At 36.1% G+C, this 19,739-nt stretch overlaps 1 protein-coding gene across 9 annotated transcripts in view; it reads right to left on the bottom strand.

Moving 5' to 3' along the window:
• G2E3 (G2/M-phase specific E3 ubiquitin protein ligase) overlaps positions 1–19,739 on the bottom strand; it is a 64,531-nt gene that overhangs the window by 39,822 nt on the left and 4,970 nt on the right. For 4 of the 9 annotated variants that reach the window (XM_042989496.1, XM_042989503.1, XM_042989502.1 and 1 more), the window contains one exon: positions 3,852–3,892. In XM_042989496.1, the coding sequence (XP_042845430.1) occupies positions 3,852–3,888 (37 nt within the window). In that variant the 5' untranslated portion in view covers positions 3,889–3,892. Of the gene's footprint in view, positions 1–3,851; positions 3,893–9,781; positions 9,847–11,054; positions 11,210–13,113; positions 13,261–19,739 lie in introns of those variants that run through there. The other 5 variants (XM_042989497.1, XM_042989500.1, XM_042989498.1 and 2 more) reach the window with 4 other exon arrangements.

Raw genomic sequence — 19,739 nt, 5'->3', positions numbered from 1 at the left:
CTGGAAAAAAAAAGAAAGGAAACTCAAAACTTAGGAAAAGCCACAGAAATCAAAACAGTGTTGTAGTGGCCTAAGGACAATGATATAGATCAAGTGGGGAAAAAGAGTCTAGAAATAAACCTATACATGTTATCTATGGTCAATTAATTTTGAACAAGGATGCCAAGATCATTCACTGAGGGAAAGAACAGTCTCTTCAACAGATGTTACTAGCACAACATGATAGCCACATGCAAGGTAATACAACTGAACCCCTACCTGACACCACATACAAAAATTAAATCAAAACAGATCAAAGACCTAAATGTAAGCACCAAAACTAAACTCTGAGAAAAAAATATAGGGTAAATCTTTATAACCTTGGATTGGCAGTGGTTTCTTAGGAATCACATGATACCAAAAGCAAAAGTAAAAAAGAAAAAATAGATAAATTGGACTTCACCTAAGTTTTAAACTTCTGTGCATCAAAGAACACTCAAGAGAGTGGAAAGACCATCTACAGAATAGGAGAATATATTTGGAAACACATATCTGTTAAGGGTCTAGTGTCCACAATGCATCATAAGAAATTCTTATAACTCAACAACAAAAATACAACCAATTTAAAAATGGAGCAAATGATTTGAATAAACATTTTCCAAAGAAGATATATAGCCAGTAAGCACATTAAAAGATGTTTAATATCATCTGTCATCAGGGAAATGCAAATCAAAGCCACAATGAGATACCACTTCACGTCTACTAGGATGGCTACAACCAAAATGTCCAAAAATAACAAATGTTGGCAAGGATCTGGAAAAATAGGAACCCTCATACGCTGCTGGTGGAAATGTAAAATGGTACAGCGACTTAGGAAAAATATTTTTTGTTGCTTAAAATTTTAAACATAGTTACTATATGACACAACAATTCCACTCCTGGGTATATACGCCAAAGAACTGAAAATGGATGTTCAAACTAAATACTTGAATACTAAGATTTATAGCAGCACTATTCTCAAGAGCTAAAAAAGGAAAACAAACCAAATGTGCATCAATGAATAGATGAATGAATAAATTAATACATTATATCCGTACCACGGAATATTATTCAGCTATAAAAAGGAATGATGCTCTAATACATACTACAACCTGGATGAGCCTAGAAACATCATGCTAAATAAAAGAAGCCAAGCACAAGAGGTCACATACTATATGACCCCATTAATATAATAGATTACATTATCCAGAATAGGTAAATCCACAGACAGCCCAAAAAGCAGATTGGTGGTTTCCAGGGGCTAAGGAGAGGGAAATGAAAAGTAACTGCCTAACAGGTACAGTCTCCTTTGGGGATGATGAAAATGTTCTGGAACTAGATAGTGGTGATGGTTGTACAACACTGTGAATGTACTAAATGCCACCAAACTGTATACTTTAAAATAGTTACGTGTACTTTGTGTTATATGTATTTTACCATAACAATAATAATTTCATAAAGGCAAACTGTAGAGTCAAGGAGATCTGAGTTAAATTTCAGCACCACACTCCTGCTGTGTAATCTTGGACAAGTCACATAAACACTTTATGGCTCTGTTTCTTCATCTTAAAAATGAGGACAAGAGTACTTACCTCAAACTATGCCTCAATAAGGATTAAATGAGATGGTATACCGTAATATAATTAAAAGGGTGTGGCAGCTAGATAGAGCTGAATAAACATTAGTATTATAATTATCAAGCTTTTCTACCTTATATTTACTTGTAAAGAAAATTTCTAATAACATACTAATAAAACTATGAGAAAATCTTACCAGCTGAAGAAAAAAGACTCTGAGAATCTCAAGGTAGCTGACCAATATAAGATGAAAGGAGCTTGAATCTCTTAAGTGATTGCATGGAGCAGAAACCCCCTATCTGCTCCAATTCCCCTAACCAATTCACACTGGACTGTAACTTAACCAAATAATAAACTTTCGTTGTGTTAAACCACTAAGACTTCAGCATTTACCTATTACAGCAGCCAGTCTTATTTACCTTTAGTTAATACATGTAATCAAGAATGGATGTTATGCATTGAAACGGTACAACATCTGGGGCGCCTGGGTGGCTCAGTCGGTTAAGTATCTTCAGATAAAGTCATGATCTCACGGTTTGTGAGTTTAAGCCCCGTGTCGGGCTCTATACTAATAGCACAGAGCCTAGAGCCTGCTTCAGATTCTGTGACTCCCTCTCTCTCTGCCCCTCCCCTACTAACACTGTCTCTCTCTCCCTCAAAAATAAACATTAAAAAAAAAAGAAAAGAAAAAGAAATGGTACTACATTTAACAGTGTACTCACAAAATAGATTCCAGGACTGGAAAAAAAAACATCATGAGCTAATATTTAATATTATGAAATATCCCCCCCTATATCTGCCCTCTGTCACTAAAGGTTAGCCATAACTGAAAGCCCTTTCCGCAATCTTTCAAAATATGTCAACTCCCCTTCTGTCCCCATACAGAGTAACTGACCACATCAACTCCAGCAAATTGCCATTTGTTTACAGGACATCTTACACCAGCAGCTCTCATCTGCTCTCATCTTAAATTCTTTCATCCCCAGTGCCTGTAATTTTAGCTGCAACTGTGCATGCAGCTATCAAGAGGAAGAAAAATACAAGGAATTAGCTAAGACTAAAGAATGGGAGTCCTCATGATGAGCACCGGATGGAGCTGCATATGCTATGATGCCATGAACCTGCAGCTTTCCATTTGTCCCCTTCCTACCTTCACCCAGTAGATGGAAACACTGGATGTAGAACACACTAGTTTTCAGGCATCCATTTTTATATGTAGATTGCTTTCGTTTGTATTTGTACTTTGTTGTCTTTTACTTTTAATATTTAAAATGCAGTAACAGTGTTCTTTCTGACTTCACTATATTAAGATCACCTTATAACTATAGCAAATGATACTAGCTGTATTAAAATAATGAAATAAACACATTCAGATAAGTAAAAAACTGAGTCGATCTTAGGAAAAATATTAAGTAATAACAGTAAAGGCAGTATTTGCAGTTAACAAATACATGAAGGTAGTCCATGAATTACGAAGTTTCTGAACAATTAACATAGTTGGTAGAAGTCTGTAGGTAAAAGCAGAAAAGCAAAGTACAGGGAGGAGTAAGAGCACAAATTTCTTTATCAACCATGAAGGTGGAGTTAACAGACACTCTTTATTAGTGATGGTCAAGACAGAGTTTTAAGTACAATACTTTTAATTTGAGAGAACATCAAAAATTAAATCTTACAAAGGGTAAATGAGTGGAGTAATGGCAGAAGAGCATAACTTAAATTTCTCATTTTCCATGGTAGCAAATCAATATATTATTGTTTAAACTAACAAACGAAGAACAAGTAAAAGCAAAGGTATGCATCTATTTGAGACTGTTACGAGCACCTACAGATAAGTCTTCCTTTTCATGTTAGGTTTTGTGTATTGTTTAAAATGGTCTTACCCGCATTTTTCCTTTTCTAAGAAAAAGTCATACAAAAAAGATGAAAAAAATTGTTTATTAAATAATGCTGTTTTATTCAGATGAAACGCATACCTGATAAATACATATAGAGAATATGAATAAAATTTGACAAACTGTTATCTTACAGTGGATTTTTCTTGAAATGAATACACACGATATTATTATTTTAGTATATGGGTGTATGAACAAAGCATGGACCAAGGAACTCATTCCTATTTTGAGTCAGCACTCTACAAAGTTTTAATATAATAAAAAGGCAAGAGCAGAATATCTTAATATTATATTTGTTTATATTATATATAAACAATATATTTCAAATAATTATATCTGAAAATGTTTTAAATATTTTACTTACCAAGATTCTGTGAAGCACCGGGTTTATTTTCATTCATTTTACTAGGAAAAATAAGTACATACTATAAGCCATCTTAATTTTTAAAGTTTCAAATTACCCACTTTAATAAAATTTAGTCACTCCACGATTACAAATAAGTTGCATAATCATTTCTTTCTCTAGAATTTGATTTCCTTACCTTTCATACATCTAAACCCAATAGTTTTAACAAGTATGGCAAAGTTTGGGAACATTATTAAAGTTGGAGGAAATGTTTTTTTAGTTGTCAAAAACATTAAGATGACTACTGGCTTTTGGTGGAAAGAGGTGAGGATTGCAGGATATCCTGTAATGTACCAAAAAGACCTACATAAACAGTACAGACTTTCAAATTTCCAGCTGGAGCTCTGAACAGGTAAAAAAACAAAAAAGAAAAAAACAAAAAGCAAAAAACAAAAAAAAACCCCAAAACTATTATAATTACATTAACCTAGAACTGAAGCCTATTTGACACATAAATACAGTCTTTTTTTCCTTGCTATTTTAGAATAAAATGAATTATTTCCAAACTAGAACTCCTATTAAATCAAGAAAATCTGTATTTTACTTTTGTTTATAACTTTACCAAGAATTTGTTCATTGTGTAGGGGAAAAAAGTCACAGCATCAATAGCAATGCCATTCACATTTAAGTAGCCTACAAACCTTTATCAGACTACATTTGTGACTTGCATTTGCAGGGATTCTATACAGAGCTTTAAGCATCTGACTGCCATATCACTTCTTCTAGTACAACATTCAACCACGTACATACTGAAAGACACTGTTCTGCCTCTGTCTCCTCACTCCTCACTAATTAACAAAGTTACTTATATTCATTACTGAAATATACCTTCTCTAACTTTTCTCTAGTTCCAAAAGATCAAATAGAGGAAGGACATTATCTTTTTTTTTTTTTTAACGCTTATTCATTTTTTTTTTGAGAAATGGAGAGAGACAGAGCATGAGTGGGGAGGGGCAGACAGAGAGAGAGGGAGACACAGAATCTGAAGCAGGCTCCAGGCTCCGAGCTGTCAGCACAGAGCCTGACACAGGGCATGAACCCATAAACTGAAATCATGACCTGAGTTGAAGTTGGATGCTTAACCGACTGAGCCACCCAGGCGCCCCTGAGGAAGGACATTATCTTAACATCAAAATTTCACTTTACCAAAAATATATAAATAGCCTACTTGAAATGTTATGAGATTCAAGTAGATAATGTATGTGTAAGCTCTTGGAATTTAAGTAGAAAAGAATTAACTTAAAATGCTACTCAGTAAATGTAATCTCATTTTACAATTTTCAAACCAATGCTCACAGAGGTTAAATAGTTGTCCAAGGTCACAGAGCTCGTAAGTGGGAATAGACTAACCCATAACTGAGTGACTATGCCACTTCACATGAAAATAATAAAAGGACACAATAAATAACAGAATATTAAATATCAAAGGAAGGACAAAAATACCCACAAAGATGGCTATCAAATTCCATCAATGCTTTTTTACAATTTAGAACTTAGATTTCATACTGATTGTAAGAACTGATTTCTTATATAAAAAGTCACTTTTGTGTTTTTATAAAAAGTCATAGGCCAAATCTTTTGCATTATTTTGTCTTCAAGCCTTCATTATTTCCTGGTTCTTCCTTACAAAACCATCTGTGCTATCAATATTGGTATTTCTTAAAAGAATCTATAAAACAAAAGAGCCCCACATTGAGCAAGCTTTGCCAATTAAGTAGGTCCAGCCTACCTTTCCCATCTCCTCTCCACACCATTAATGCAATGTTAAAGGAGTATTTTAGTGTTTTTTAGGCTTTTTCTTTTTTAGAGGCACAGATCATACTCTATATGCATATGACAATACTTTTTTTTAAATTATTTTTTTAATGTTTATTTATTTTTCACAAAGAGAAAGACAGAGCATGAGCAAGGGAGGGGCAGAAAGAGAGGGAGACACAGGATCCAGAGCAGGCTCCAGATTCTGAGCTGTCAGCACCTAGCCAGATACGGGGCTTGAAGTCATAAGCCATGAGATCATGACCTAAACCAAAGTCGGATGCTTAACTGACTGAACCACCCAGGCACCCCAACACTTCTTTTTATTGTTTATTTATTTTGTGAGAGAGGAACATGGGGTAGGGGTAGAAAGAGAGGGGGAGAGAGAATCCCAAGAAGGCTCCGAACTGGCAGCATAGAGCCCGATGCAGGTCTCAATCCCATGAACTGTGAGATCATGACCTGAGCAGAAACCAAGAGCCAGACGCTTAACTGACTGAGCCACCCAGGTGTCCCAATGCTTTTGATGTTTATACATGTTCATGCAATGACTGCAGACTGCCCCAGTGGCCAAAACTGAAAGAGGACCATAACCTAATTTTGAAACATGTTAAAAGGTGCATGGGGGTAGGGGTTCATCTTAAAACTAATGAAATACAATAGGAAGATAAAATGCCTCTTTTATTAGGACTTCTTTATAATTCAACCTCTGATGATGAATTCTACTTATCATAAATCCATTCATACATAAGAATCTATTGCAGAAAAGTCCATAAACACATAACAGTTCAGTTAGAATAAACATAAAAATTTTAATTTATAAATGATATTTAGTCAGTATCCAGCACCACAGGTTTACATTTGAGAGTCACTCTCTACAGTTTATAATTCCTTACCCTCTACCCTCTGTGGGTAAACTGAATCTATTTTTTACTTTTAGATTTATTGTAATTCAGAATAATGACTGAGGTCCACAATACAGACACCTATAATAAAGATATTTTAAATTCTCTCAATGACCTTAATGCAAATATTAATCACATATTACTCTGTATTATGTTTATTTCAATTTTTTTTTTTAATTCTTCAGCTATACTGGCAAATGCCCTGAGGGTAAAATTCCCACATCATTCAGCACAGTGCTAATAAATATTTGAACGCAACTGATACATATTTGATACTGACATGATGGGGAAGGTTCTAGACTAAGCTTTCTAAGTGGCTACATCTTCTCCTCCTTTTCCCTTTCCCACTACAAAGACCCAGAGCATCTCTTGATGGACAGAGTGATGGAAGTTCTACCTAGATCTTTATAACACACTTAAAGATAACTATGTTACCTTAAAAAAAAAAAAAAGGTATGTGAACTTTTTGGTTAATTACTAGTCTCAAAACTCTGCACTAAACAAGAACTTTCTCACACTTACAAATAAATATAAGAATTAAAAGTGAACATCAGTATCACAAGACATAAAAAAGTATCATAGAAGTATGTACAAAACCATGCTGAAAAGCCTCCAACAGTCATTGGCTATAAACTGATCTTAAGAAAGATCTCCTGGAATTCCTGGGTAGCTCAGTCTGTTAAGCATCCAGCTCTGATTTTGGCTCAGGTCATGATCTGTGTTGGGCTCTGTGCTGGGCGTGGACCTTGGTTAAGATTCTATCTCCCCCTCTTCCTTTGCCCCTCCCCTGCTCACACATGTGGTACGCACTCTCCTCAATCTCCCAAAATAAATAAACATTTTTTAAAATGCTATCAGGGTGGCTGGGTAGCCACCCAGACCACTTGGGTGGCTTAGTCGGTTAAGCATCTGACTTCAGCTCAGATCATGATCTCACAGTTCATGGGTTTGAGCTCCATTGCTGGGCTCTGTGCTAACAGCTCAGAGCCTGGGGCCTGGTTCAGATTCTGTCTCTCCCTCTCTCTCTGCCCCTCCCCTGCTCACACTCTCTCTTTCTCAAAAATAAACATTAAAAATTTTTTTCAATGCTACCAAAACATGTATGGTAAAGACTTCTCCCTACATATGCCAATATCTAATAAGCACTTTATATAGTTTTTCAAAGTGTAGTAATATATACTATTCCATGGGTGCCAGGGTGGCTCAGTCGGCTGGGCATCCAACTTCAGCTCAGGTCATGATTTTGTAACTCATGGGTTTCAGCCTGGCATCAGGCTCTCTGCTGTCAGCGTGGAGCCTGCTTCGGTTCCTGTCTCCCTCTTTTTCTTACCTTCCCCAGCTTGTGCTTTCTGTCTCAAAAATGAGTAAGAAGATAAAAAAAATTTAATACACACACACTATTCCATATAGACCTATGGAACAAAACTAAAAAGCCCAGAAATAGATATTTTTCCAGTCATTCAATTTTCAACAAAGGTAACAAAGCAATCAATGGCAAAAAGTCTTTTCAAAAAATGGTGCTGGAAAAACTAAATATCCATATGGAAAATAAATGAACAAATGAAAGTTGATCCATACTTTGCACCACAGAAATATTAATTTCAAGTAGATCATAGAACTAACTTTACAAGCTACAACCAAAAAAATTTAACAAGAACAGTAGTAATTATGGAGTGCTTGGTGGCTCAGTTGGTTAAGCATCTGACTCTTGATCTTGGCTCAGGTCATGATCTCATGGTTCATAAGTTCAAGCCCCACATCAGGCTCTGTGCTGACAGTGCAAAGCCTGCTTGGGATTCTCTCCACCCCCTCTCTCTCTGCACCCCCCTGCTCTCTTTCCCTGTCTCTTAAAATAAATAAGTAAACGTTTAAAAAAAGAAATTATGCTTCATCAAAATTAAAAGCTTTCACTCATCAAAAGATACAATTAAGAAAGTAAATATGCATGCCACAGACGAGGAGGAAGTATTTGTTTGGGTTTTTTAAAATTTTTTTTTTAACGTTTATTTATTTTTGAGACAGAGAGAGACAGAGCATGAATGGGGGAGGGTCAGAGAGAGGGAGACACAGAATCTGAAACAGGCTCCAGGCTCTGAGCTGTCAGCACAGAGCCTGACATGGGGCTTAAACTCACAGATGGCGAGATCATGACCTGAGCCAGAGTTGGACACTTAACTGACTGTACTGCCCAGGCACCCCAGTTCCTATTTATATATTCATTTGTTTGTTTTTTAAATGTCTCTCTCCCCTATAAGTTCCATGGGGGCTCGGACCAGGTCTGTTTTGTTCACAACTAGGTATATCTGGTGCCTATCACAGTTCTTAGAACAGAGTAGGTACTCAATAGAGATATTTCTTGAGAGTGAATGACTCCAAAGTGTTCTCTTTGCACCATGTTGTGCTTCCTGTGACTTATAAAGAGAATGGTGATAGGATTCTTATTTTTAAACCTAGTCTGTACTGCTGACCTTTTTTTATATTATGATTTTGTGGACTTGGATTTAGTTTATGGTCAAACTTTATCCTGTTGTTTTCTGCCATGCTTGTGACCAGAGCCTGACGCGGGACTCGAACTCACGGACCGCGAGATCATGACCTGAGCCGAAGTCGGACGCTTAACCGACTGAGCCACCCAGGCGCCCCGAGGAGGAAGTATTTGTAAAAGTTGTGTCTGACAAAGACTTAACACCTAGAATACATAAAGAACTACAACTCAACAAATATAAAGAAAATAATCCAATTTGAAAAAATGGGCAAAAGACATAAATGGACACTTCCTGAAGGAAGATATATGAATGGTCAATAAACATGAAAAGATGTTCAACATCATTTGTAATTAGGTTAATAAAGATTAAAAACAGGGTGCCTGGCTGGCTCAGTCTGTAGAGCATGCAACTCTTGATCTCAGGGTTGTAAGTTAGAGCCCCACATTGGGTGTAGATATTACCTAAAAACAAAATCTTAAAAAAAATTTAAAACCACTATGACAGACCACTTCATACCCATAGTAATGGCTAAGATTAGAAAGACTATCAACACCAAACACTGGAAAGGATATAAATCAACTCAGAAATTCACATAAATTGTTGGTGGAAATGTACAAAGGAACTTTTCATTCTGAAAAGTTTTGCACTTTCTTAAACATATACCCAGACACTAGCCTTTGATGCAGGAATTTCACATCTATTTATCTATCCAAGAGAAATAAAAACATATATAGACAGAAACCTTATGCATGAATGTTCATCGCAGCCTTCTTCCTGCTCCAAAGCTGGAAACCCACCTGTCCATTACTAAGAAAATGGATAAACAAATTGCAGTTTGTTGATGAAATGCAATACTACATAGCAATAAAAAGGTAAGAAGTGTTGCAGATGCAACAAAACAGATGAACCTTACAGATAGTATGCTGAGTGAAAGAAACTACATACCATTCATACCTACATTATTCCATTTATATGAAGCTCTGAGGCTGACAAAATTAATCCACCATGAAAAATATCAGAACAGTGCTTGTCTCTCAGACAGGGAAATGACTAGAAAAGGACATAAGGAAACTTTCGCAAAGAGGATCTAAGTAAATAACTGATACAGAGAAAAAAATCTCAATTGCCAACAAGGTACCAAACACAACTTTCCTCCTTTCTCTTAATTTTGTAGTTTTCAAGGAAACAACACCATAGGTCCACTATGCAGTCCAGATCTGATGCTGACTCCTTTACATACAGCTTAGCTGTGGCTTTGCTTTAACACTATCGGAACACTACTTCATTTAAATGTCACCTAGATGCCACTCTTCTTCAAAATCCTTTAATAAATCTGTTTTACCCTACAGTGAGAAGTCAATGGTTCCTCTGATCTTCAATCTCTCTCACTACAATGAGTTAATAAACCTAACTGTATCACACTACAGTTTTATGCCTGGAGGTTTTAGGCTGATTTTTAGGTTTTAGGAGAAAAATTAACAAGGCAAATGTCACAAAACAAACAACTGCTGAATCTGAAAAAAGGCTGTTTTTCAGGAATTCTGTATATATTCCTGTAACTTTTCTGTAAGTTTAAAATTATATCAAAATTAAAAGCTACCCCCAAATTGGATGTTCTAAAGACAGCACTTATTTCATACTTTTGACCAGTTGACATTAGCCTTCTTTCTAATCCCCAGTACCTGAAATTAAAATTTTTGCTGATTCCTGATTAATGACTGCTTTATTTCAAACAGTCTCCAAAACAAAACTTCGGGGGTGGGGAGGACTATTCACATATTTTTGATTGATTTTATCATTTGTTTTCCTTCCAGTGCATGAACTTTGAGACTTCCTAAATGGGAGGAGGAAAACAATGATATGTAAATATGTCTCAATAACAGCCCAAGTCTTAACAAACTTAGTCTTCAAAATAATATCAAACAATTCTCTCCTTCCTTGAGACATCAACAATTTAATGAAGAGTTCCAAGAAACCACTGTCAAGAGGTATTCTGAGTCTCTTCCACTGCTTACCTCTACTTGGTCAGTCAGGGATATTCACATTTTGATACTCCTCCCTTCAAAAGTTACAGCCTGACTTCCCTCCCTTTCCTTTACTGTGGCCATACTTAGTAACTTGCTTCTACCAAGACGCCTGGAAGAAATGGCAATGTATGACTATTAGGTCATATTAGGTCATATTATGACTACTAGGTCATAAAAGGCATTGTGACTCACCCCTTACTCTCTATCATGGATCACCTGTGCTGGAGGAAGCTAGCTGCCAAGTCATAAGGACTTGAAGATGCTCCTTACAAAAGGCCCACTTGGCAAGGAAATAAGGCATTTATCCACAGCCATGCTGAGTGAGCCATTTTAGAAGCAAATTCCCCAGGGTCGCCTGGGTGGCTCAGTTGGTTAAGCATCCGACTTCGGCTCAGGTCATGATCTCGCCTGTGGTTCGTGAGTTCGAGCCCCGTGTCAGGCTCTGTGCTGAAGGCTCAGAGCCTGGAGCCTGCTTCGGATTCTGTGACTACCTCTCTCTCTGCCCCTCTCCTGCTCACAGTCTGTCTCTGTCTCTCAATAATAAATAAAGGCTTAAAAAAAAAATTAAAAAAAAAAAAAAAAAAAAAGAAGCAAATTCTCCAGCCTCAATTAAGTCTTCATATGACTGAAGACTAGCTAACAATCTGAGAGCAACGTCACAGGAAACCCCAAGTTAGAACCACACAGCTAAGCTGCTCTCAAATTTCTGACCCACAGAAACTGTCAGATAAGGTTTGCTGTCCTAAGTCACCATGTTTTGGGGTGATTTATTGTATAGTAATAGGTAATTAATAGAATAAAGTAAGCCAAATCCCCTCTTAATTCCAGGTGGATAGCTATTCTAAAAGTTTTTTGGTAAGATTTTTAGGATTTTCAAAATAGAAGATCGTGTCATCTTGCAAATAGGCAATTTTACTTTTTCCTTTCCAATTTGGATGTTTTATTTCTTTCCCTTGCCTAACTGCTTGGGCTAGGAATTCCGGCTATGTTACATAGGAATGGTGATAATGGGCACCTTTGTTTTATTCCTGATCCCGGAGGAAAAGCTCTCAACTTTTCACCACAGAGTATGGTGTTAGCTGTGGGCTTGTTATGTTTGACCTTTTATGTTGAGGTATGTTCCTTCTGTACCCAATTTGTTGGGAATTTTTATCGTAAAAGGATGCTGAATTTTCTTAAATGCTTTTTCTACATCTATTGGTATGACCATTTGATGTTTACTTCTCATTCTATTAATTTGATGTGTCACACTGATTGATTTTCATAGATAGAACCATCTTTGTATCTGGGAATGTATTCCACTTGATCGTGATGTATAATCATTTTTTTAAATTAATGTACAGTTGACATACAGTATTACATTAGTTTCACATGTACAGCATAGTGATTCAACATTCACATTACAAAATGCTCATCACAATAAGTCTAGTTAGCATCTCTCACCATACAAAGTTGTTACAATATTAAGTATATTCCCTATGCTGTACTTCTCATCCCTTGACTTATTTATTTGACAGTTCTAAGTTTGTATCTCAATCCTCTTCACCTATTTTGCCCATTCCCTCCCACACCCCTTCTGCTCTAGCTACCATCAGCTTGTTCTTTGTATTTATGAGTCTGTTTCTGGTTTTTTAGTTTTATTTATTTGTTTTGTTTTTTGGAATTCTACACATAAGTGAAATCATATGGTATTTGTCTTTCTCAGTCTAACTTAGTTCACTTAGCATGATACCCTCTATATCCATCCATGTTGTCATAAATAGCAAGATTTCATTATTTTTTATGGTTAAGCATTCCAATGTGTATATAAACACACAATATCTTCTCTACCTATTGATTTATAGAGAGAAAGTTAGGTTGCTTTCACATCTTTTAAATAATGCAATAAACAGAGATGCAGGTATCTTTTTTAATCACGTGTTTTCATTTTCTTCAGATAAGTATCCGGATGTGGAATTACTAAATCATGTGGTATTATGATCCTTTTAATGTGCTACTGACTTTGGTTTGATAGTATCTTTTGGAGAATTTTTTCATCTACACTCATCAGGAATATTGACCTGTAGTTCTTTTCTTGTAGAGTCCTGATCTGGCTTTGGTGTCAGGGTAATGTTGGCCTTATAAAACAAGCTTGGGAGTTGAACACATACTTTAGAAGAAATATAAGGCCAACAAACACATCAAAGAAGAAAAGCTGGAAAAAAACACAAAAATGTGGAGATTAAGCAACACATCTTAAACAAACAAAAGACAGGAAATCACAAGGGAATTAGAAAAGATATAAACGAAAACAAAATACGCTAAAACCTAAAGCATATAGCAAAAAGTAATCAGTGGAAAATTTACAACTATAAATACAGACATTAAAAATTTAAAGACCTCAAAATAGTATCATAACTTTATACCTGAAGGGACTAAAAAAAGAACAGCAAACTGAAATGGAAGATAAAAGGAAGTAATTCAAAAAGATTAGAGTAAATATAAAAAATAGAAAAACAGAATAAAATTACAAGTTGCTTCTTCATAACAAACCTTTAGTCAGACTTACCAAGGTGTGGGGGGAAAGACTCAAATTACTAAAATTAGAAACAAAAAGGAGACAAGCCACAGATCTTACAGAAATAAAAAGGATTATGTGAACTGTATGCCAACCATTTAGATAATTAACTAGGCTAAACAAATTATATAATCTTACAAATCAGACTCAAGCAGAAATAGAAAATTTCACAGACCTATATCAAGAGATTGAAATCAGTAACTGAGACTCTTCCAACAAAGTCCAAGCCTATAACTTCACTGGTGAATTCTATCAAATATTTAAAGAAAATCTGGCAAAGTTTCTCAAAACCATCCAAAAAAAAAAAAAGAGGGAACACTCTCTAATTCAATCTATGAAGCCAGGATTACCTTGATACCAATGCTAAACACATTACTACTCAACAAAAAGCTAGCACACTGAATCCTTGTTAAGAGAATTATATACCACAACAAAGTGGGATTTATCCCAGTAATGCAAGGGTAATTCAACATAGGGAAAATTAATGTAATACACCACATTAACAAAATAAGAGAAAAAGGTCACATGATCATCTTGACTGATGTAGGAAAAGCATTTAACAAAACTCATTCATTTTTCATGATAAAAACTCTCATCAATCTAGGAATAGAAAACTTCCTCAGCATGAAAAGGCATCTGTGGAAAACCTACAGCCAATATCATATTCAATGGTGAAAGACTGAAAGCTTTTCACAAAGGATCTGGAGCAGAACGATGCCACTCTCACCACTTCTATTCAAAACTGTACTGGACATTCCAACCAGAATAATTTGGTAAGAAAAGAAATAAAAGGCATCCACATTAAAGCAAGAGGTAGCTCTAGTTGCAGAAGACATAATCTTACATGCAGATATCACAATGAATTCACAAAAAAACGTTATCTAATAAATTCTGCAATGTTGCAGGATGCAAATGAACATGTAAAAATCAGTTGTATTTCTATACAATAGCAAAGAACAATTCATAAAGGAAATAAGAAATGAATTCTCTTTATAATAGCATCAAAAAGAACCAACTACTACCAATGAGTGCAAGCTCTGTGCACTAGAAGTCACTAAGCATTGCTAAAAGAAATTAAAGAGTCCAAATAGAGGACAAGACACTGTGTTCATGTTTGTAAGATTTAATATTAACATGGCAATGCTCTCCAAAGCAATCTATCTATAGTTCTGATGCGACCCCTATTAAAATCCGATATTCTTGTTTGTAGAAATGGAAAACCTGATCCTAATCATATGAATTGCAAAGGACCCTGAATAGTCAAAACCAAAAAAGAAAAGGTGAACGATTCATACTTTCCAATTTGGAAACTTACCATAAAGCTGTAGTAATTGAAACAGGGTAATACTGGCATAAGGATAAACATATAGATTAAATCGAAGAGTCCAGAAATAAAGTCACACATCTATGATCAATTAATTTTTAACAAGTGTGCCATGACTATTCAATAGGGAAAGAACAATCTGTTCAACAAATAATTCTGGGACAACTTGGTAGCCACATGCAAAGCAATGAAGTTGGCTCCCTAACTTGCACTATATACAAAAATTAATTCAGGGGTGCCTGGGTGGCTCAGTCAATTAAGCATCCAACCTCAGCTCGGGTCATGGTCTCACGGCTCCTGAGTTTGAGCCCTGCGTCGGGCTCTGTGCTGATGGCTCAGAGCCTGGAGCCTGCTTCGGATTCTGTGTCTCCCTTTGTCTCTGCCCCTTCTCTGCTCATTCTCTGTGTGTGTCTCTCTCTCAAAAAGAAATAAACATTAAAAAAAAATTAAAAACAAAAAACAAAACTCAAAGTGGATAAAAGACTTAATACGAAAGAGCAAAAACGATAAAAATCTTGAAGGATAATTCATGACCTTGGATTTGGCAATGGTTTCTTAGACAGGGCACCAAAACCACAAGCCAATAAAAAAATGAAAAAGAAAGAAACAAAAAAACAAAAATTAATTTGGACTACACAATCAAGAGAAAAAGACAATCTTCAAAATGGGGGAAAATATTTGGAAATCATATACCTGATAAAGAGCAAGTATCCAGAATATATAAGAAACTCTTAGGACTCAACAACAAAAGCAACAAAATTTAAAAACAGGCCAAGCGGTCTGAACGGACATTTCTCCAAAGAAAATATTTAAATGGTCAACAATCACATGAACAGATGCTCATCATTAGTCATTAGAATATTCAAATTAAAACAACAATGAGATACCACTTAATGTCCACTCAAATGATTATAATTAAAAAAACAAGAATACAGAGAAATTGGAAACTTCATATGGGGCTAATGGGAATGCAAACTGGAACAGCTACTGTGGAAAGAAGTTTGGCGGTTGCTCGACAAATCACATGTAGAACTACCATATCACCCAGCAATTACACTAAGGACTTATCCAAAAGAATTGATAACATTTTCAAACAAAAACTTGTACTGGTTCGTGTACTTGAATATGTTCATAACAGTACTATTCACAATAGCTAAAAAATAGAAATGACTCATTTGTCCATTAAAATGATGTTATACAAAATGTGGTCCATCCATAGAATAGAATATTATTTAGCTATAAAAAAGAAAGAAGCATTGATATATGCTACAACCTGGATGAACCTTAGAACCAAGCTAAGTGAAAGAGGCTAGACACAAAAGGTCACATAATATATAATCCCATTTATATGAAATATCCAGAATAGGTACATCCATAGAGACAGAAAGCAAATTTGTTGTTTCCATGAACTGGGGGAATAGAATATACAGAATTACTGCCTAATGGCTATCAGTTTCCCCTTAGGGGTGATAAAAATGTTTTGAAACTAGATGGAGGTAATGGTGATGGTTGTACAACACTGTGAATGTACTAAATGTCACTGAATGGTTAAAACGGCTAATTTTATAAAACTGAATTTTACTTCAATAAAAAGCTAAATGTGCAACCTATCATTTGCTGCATTATACACAAATATCCACAGTGGCTAAAAATTTTTCCTAGTTTTATAGTCAAAACCTGTAACCTAATTGTCCACCAACAGATAATGGATGAGATAAATTGTGGTACATTCATATAATGAAGTACATTTATTAAAACGAAACTGCATACCACCTCAAACCAGTCAGAATGACTAAAATCAACAACTCAGGCAACAACAGATGTTGGTGAGAATGTGAAGAAAGAAGAAACCTTTTGCACTGCTGGTGGGAATGCAAACTGGTGCAACCACTCTGGAAAACAGCATGGAGGTTCCTCCAAAGTTAAAAATAGAACTACCCTATGATCCAGCAACTGCACTGCTAGGTATTTATCCAAGGGATACAGATGTGCTGTTTTCAAGGGGCACACACACCCCAATGTTTATAGCAGCGCTACTGACAATAGCCAAAGTATGGAAAGAGCCCAAATGTCCATTGACAGATGAATGGATAAAGAAGATGTAGTATATATATACACAATGGAGTATTACTTGGCAATCAGAAAGAATGAAATCTTGCCATTCGCAACAATGTGGGTGGGACTAGAGGGTATTAGGCTAAGTGAAATTAGAGAAAGACAAGTATCATATGACTTCACTCACATGTGGAATTTAAGATACAAAACAGATGAACATAGGGAAGGGGAGCAAAAATAATATAAAAACAGAGAGGGGGACAAAACATAAGAGACTCTTAAATACAGAGAATGAACAGATTGTTGGAGGGGTTGGGGGGAGATGGGCTAAATGGGCAAGGGGCATTAAGGAAGACACTTGTTGAGATGAGCAATGGGTGTTATGTGTTGGAGATGAATCACTGGAATCTACTCTTGAAATCATTATTGCACTATATACTAACTAACTGCCTAATGGCTAGTTAAATAATAATAATTAAAACCTCTCTATTAGAAATGGACAGATCCAGCAGGCAGAAAATCAGTAAGGAACTTGATTTGACAATTGAACTCAACATCATCATCAAACAACTAGATATAATGAAATACTTTATCCAAGAACTGCAGAAAGCAGATTGTTCTCAAGCTTACATAGTCACCAAGACCATATACATATACTAGGGCATAAAACAGTCCTTAACAAACTTAAAATCAAAATGATACAAGGTCTGTTCTCAGGCCACAATGGAATTAAACTAGAAATCACTAACAAAAAGATAGTGGGAAATCCCAAAATATGTGGAGATTACACAACACATTTTTAAATTTTTTTAATGTTTATTTATTTTTAAAAAATTTTTTAATGTTTATTTATTTTTGAGACAGAGAGAGACAGAGCATGAATGGGGGAGGGTCAGAGAGAGAGAGACACAGAATCCGAAACAGGCTCCAGGCTCTGAGCTGTCAGCACAGAGCCCGACGCGGGGCTCGAACTCACGGACCGCAAGATCATGACCTGGGCCGAAGTCGGACGCTTAACCGACTGAGCCACCCAGGCGCCCCTTATTTTATTTATTTTTGAAAGAGAGAGAGAGACAGAGCACGAGCAGGGGAGGAGCAGAGAGAGAAGGAGACACAGAATCCAAAGCAGGCTCCAGGCTCTGAGCTGTCAGCAAAGAGCCCGACGCTCAGCTGCAACCCACAGACCGTGAGATCATGACCTGAGCTGAAGTTGGACGCTCAGCCGACTGCGCCACCCAGGCACCCCTACACAACATTTTTAAATTACCTAAGGGTCAAAGAAGAAATCTCATGAGAAAATACAAAATATTATGAACTAAATGAAAATGAAAACATAATTCATCAAAATTTGACAGGTACTGTGAAAGCAGGCTTAGAGGGAAATTTGTAGCACTAAATGAATATATTAGAAAAGATCTGGGGCGACTGGGTGGCTCAGTCGTTTGGGCATCCGACTTCAGCTCAGGTCATGATCTCTCACGGTCTCTGAGTTCAGGCCCCAAGTCAGGCTTTGTGCTGACAGCTCAGAGCCTGGAGCCTGCTTCGGAATTCTGTCTCCCTCTCTCTCTGCCCATCCCCTGCTCATGTTCTGTCTCTCTCTCTCTCTCTCTCAAAGATAAATAAACTTAAAAAAAAAATTTTTTTAAGAAAAGATCTAAAATCAATCATCTAAGTTTCTAACCTAGGAAACTATAAAAACAGTAAATTAAATCCAAATTAAACAAGAAAAAAAGTAGTAAGAATTAGAGCAGAAATCAAAATTGAAAATAAGAAATCAATAGAGAAAAATCAATAAAACCAAAGCTGGTTCTTTGGAAAGATCAATAAAGTCAGTAAGCTTCCAGCCAGGACAAAAAAAAAAAAAGAGAAAGGACACAAATTACTAATATCAGAAATTAAAGAAGAGATACCATTACAGATTCTATGGACATTAAAAATATAATAAAGGAATACCATGAACTCATGTCCACAAATTTGATAATCTAGATGAAAAGAGCCAATTCCTTCAAAGACACATTTTGCCAAAATTCACACAAGGAAAAATAAACTCGACTGCATCAGAAAAGCTGACTCAGTAATTAATAACCATCCAAAACAGAAAGCACCAAGCCCAGATGGGTTTCCTGGTGAATCCTACCATACATTTAAGGAAGAAACTATACCAATTCTCTACAACTTCCTTCAGAAGATTAAAGCAGAAGGAATGCTTCCTAGCTTACTGTGTTATGCCATCATTACCCTCATCATACCAACACCAAGGACATGACCAGAGAACTACAGACCAGTATCTCTCACAGACACCAAAATCTTCAACCAAATATTAGCAAATCAAATCTGTTTGTTTGTTTATGTATTTATTTTAGAGAAAGATGGAGAGAGTGCAACCCGGGGAGAGGGGCAGAGGGAAGGAGAGAATCTTAAGCAGGTTCCATGCTCAGCAACGGAGCCTGATGCTAGGCTCCCATAACTCTGGGATCATGACCTGAGCCAAATGAATTGGTTGCTCAATTGACTGAGCCACTCAGGGGCCCCAAATCTAACAATGTATTTAAAAAATTATATACCACAACTAAGTAGGATTTACCTCAGTTATGAAAGGATGCTCCCTGATATTTACCCAAAAGAGGTCAAAACTTGTGTCCACACCAAAATGTTCATATGTATGTTTACAGCATCTTTATTTACCATTGCCAAACCTTGGAAGCAACTAAAATGTCCTTCAGTAAGTGAATGGATA

Source organism: Panthera tigris, chromosome B3, assembly GCF_018350195.1.
Source record: "Panthera tigris isolate Pti1 chromosome B3, P.tigris_Pti1_mat1.1, whole genome shotgun sequence".
Taxonomy (NCBI): domain Eukaryota; kingdom Metazoa; phylum Chordata; class Mammalia; order Carnivora; family Felidae; genus Panthera; species Panthera tigris.
The sequence above is the reverse complement of the archived record's forward strand: the minus strand, read 5'-3'. Positions and strand labels throughout refer to the sequence as shown.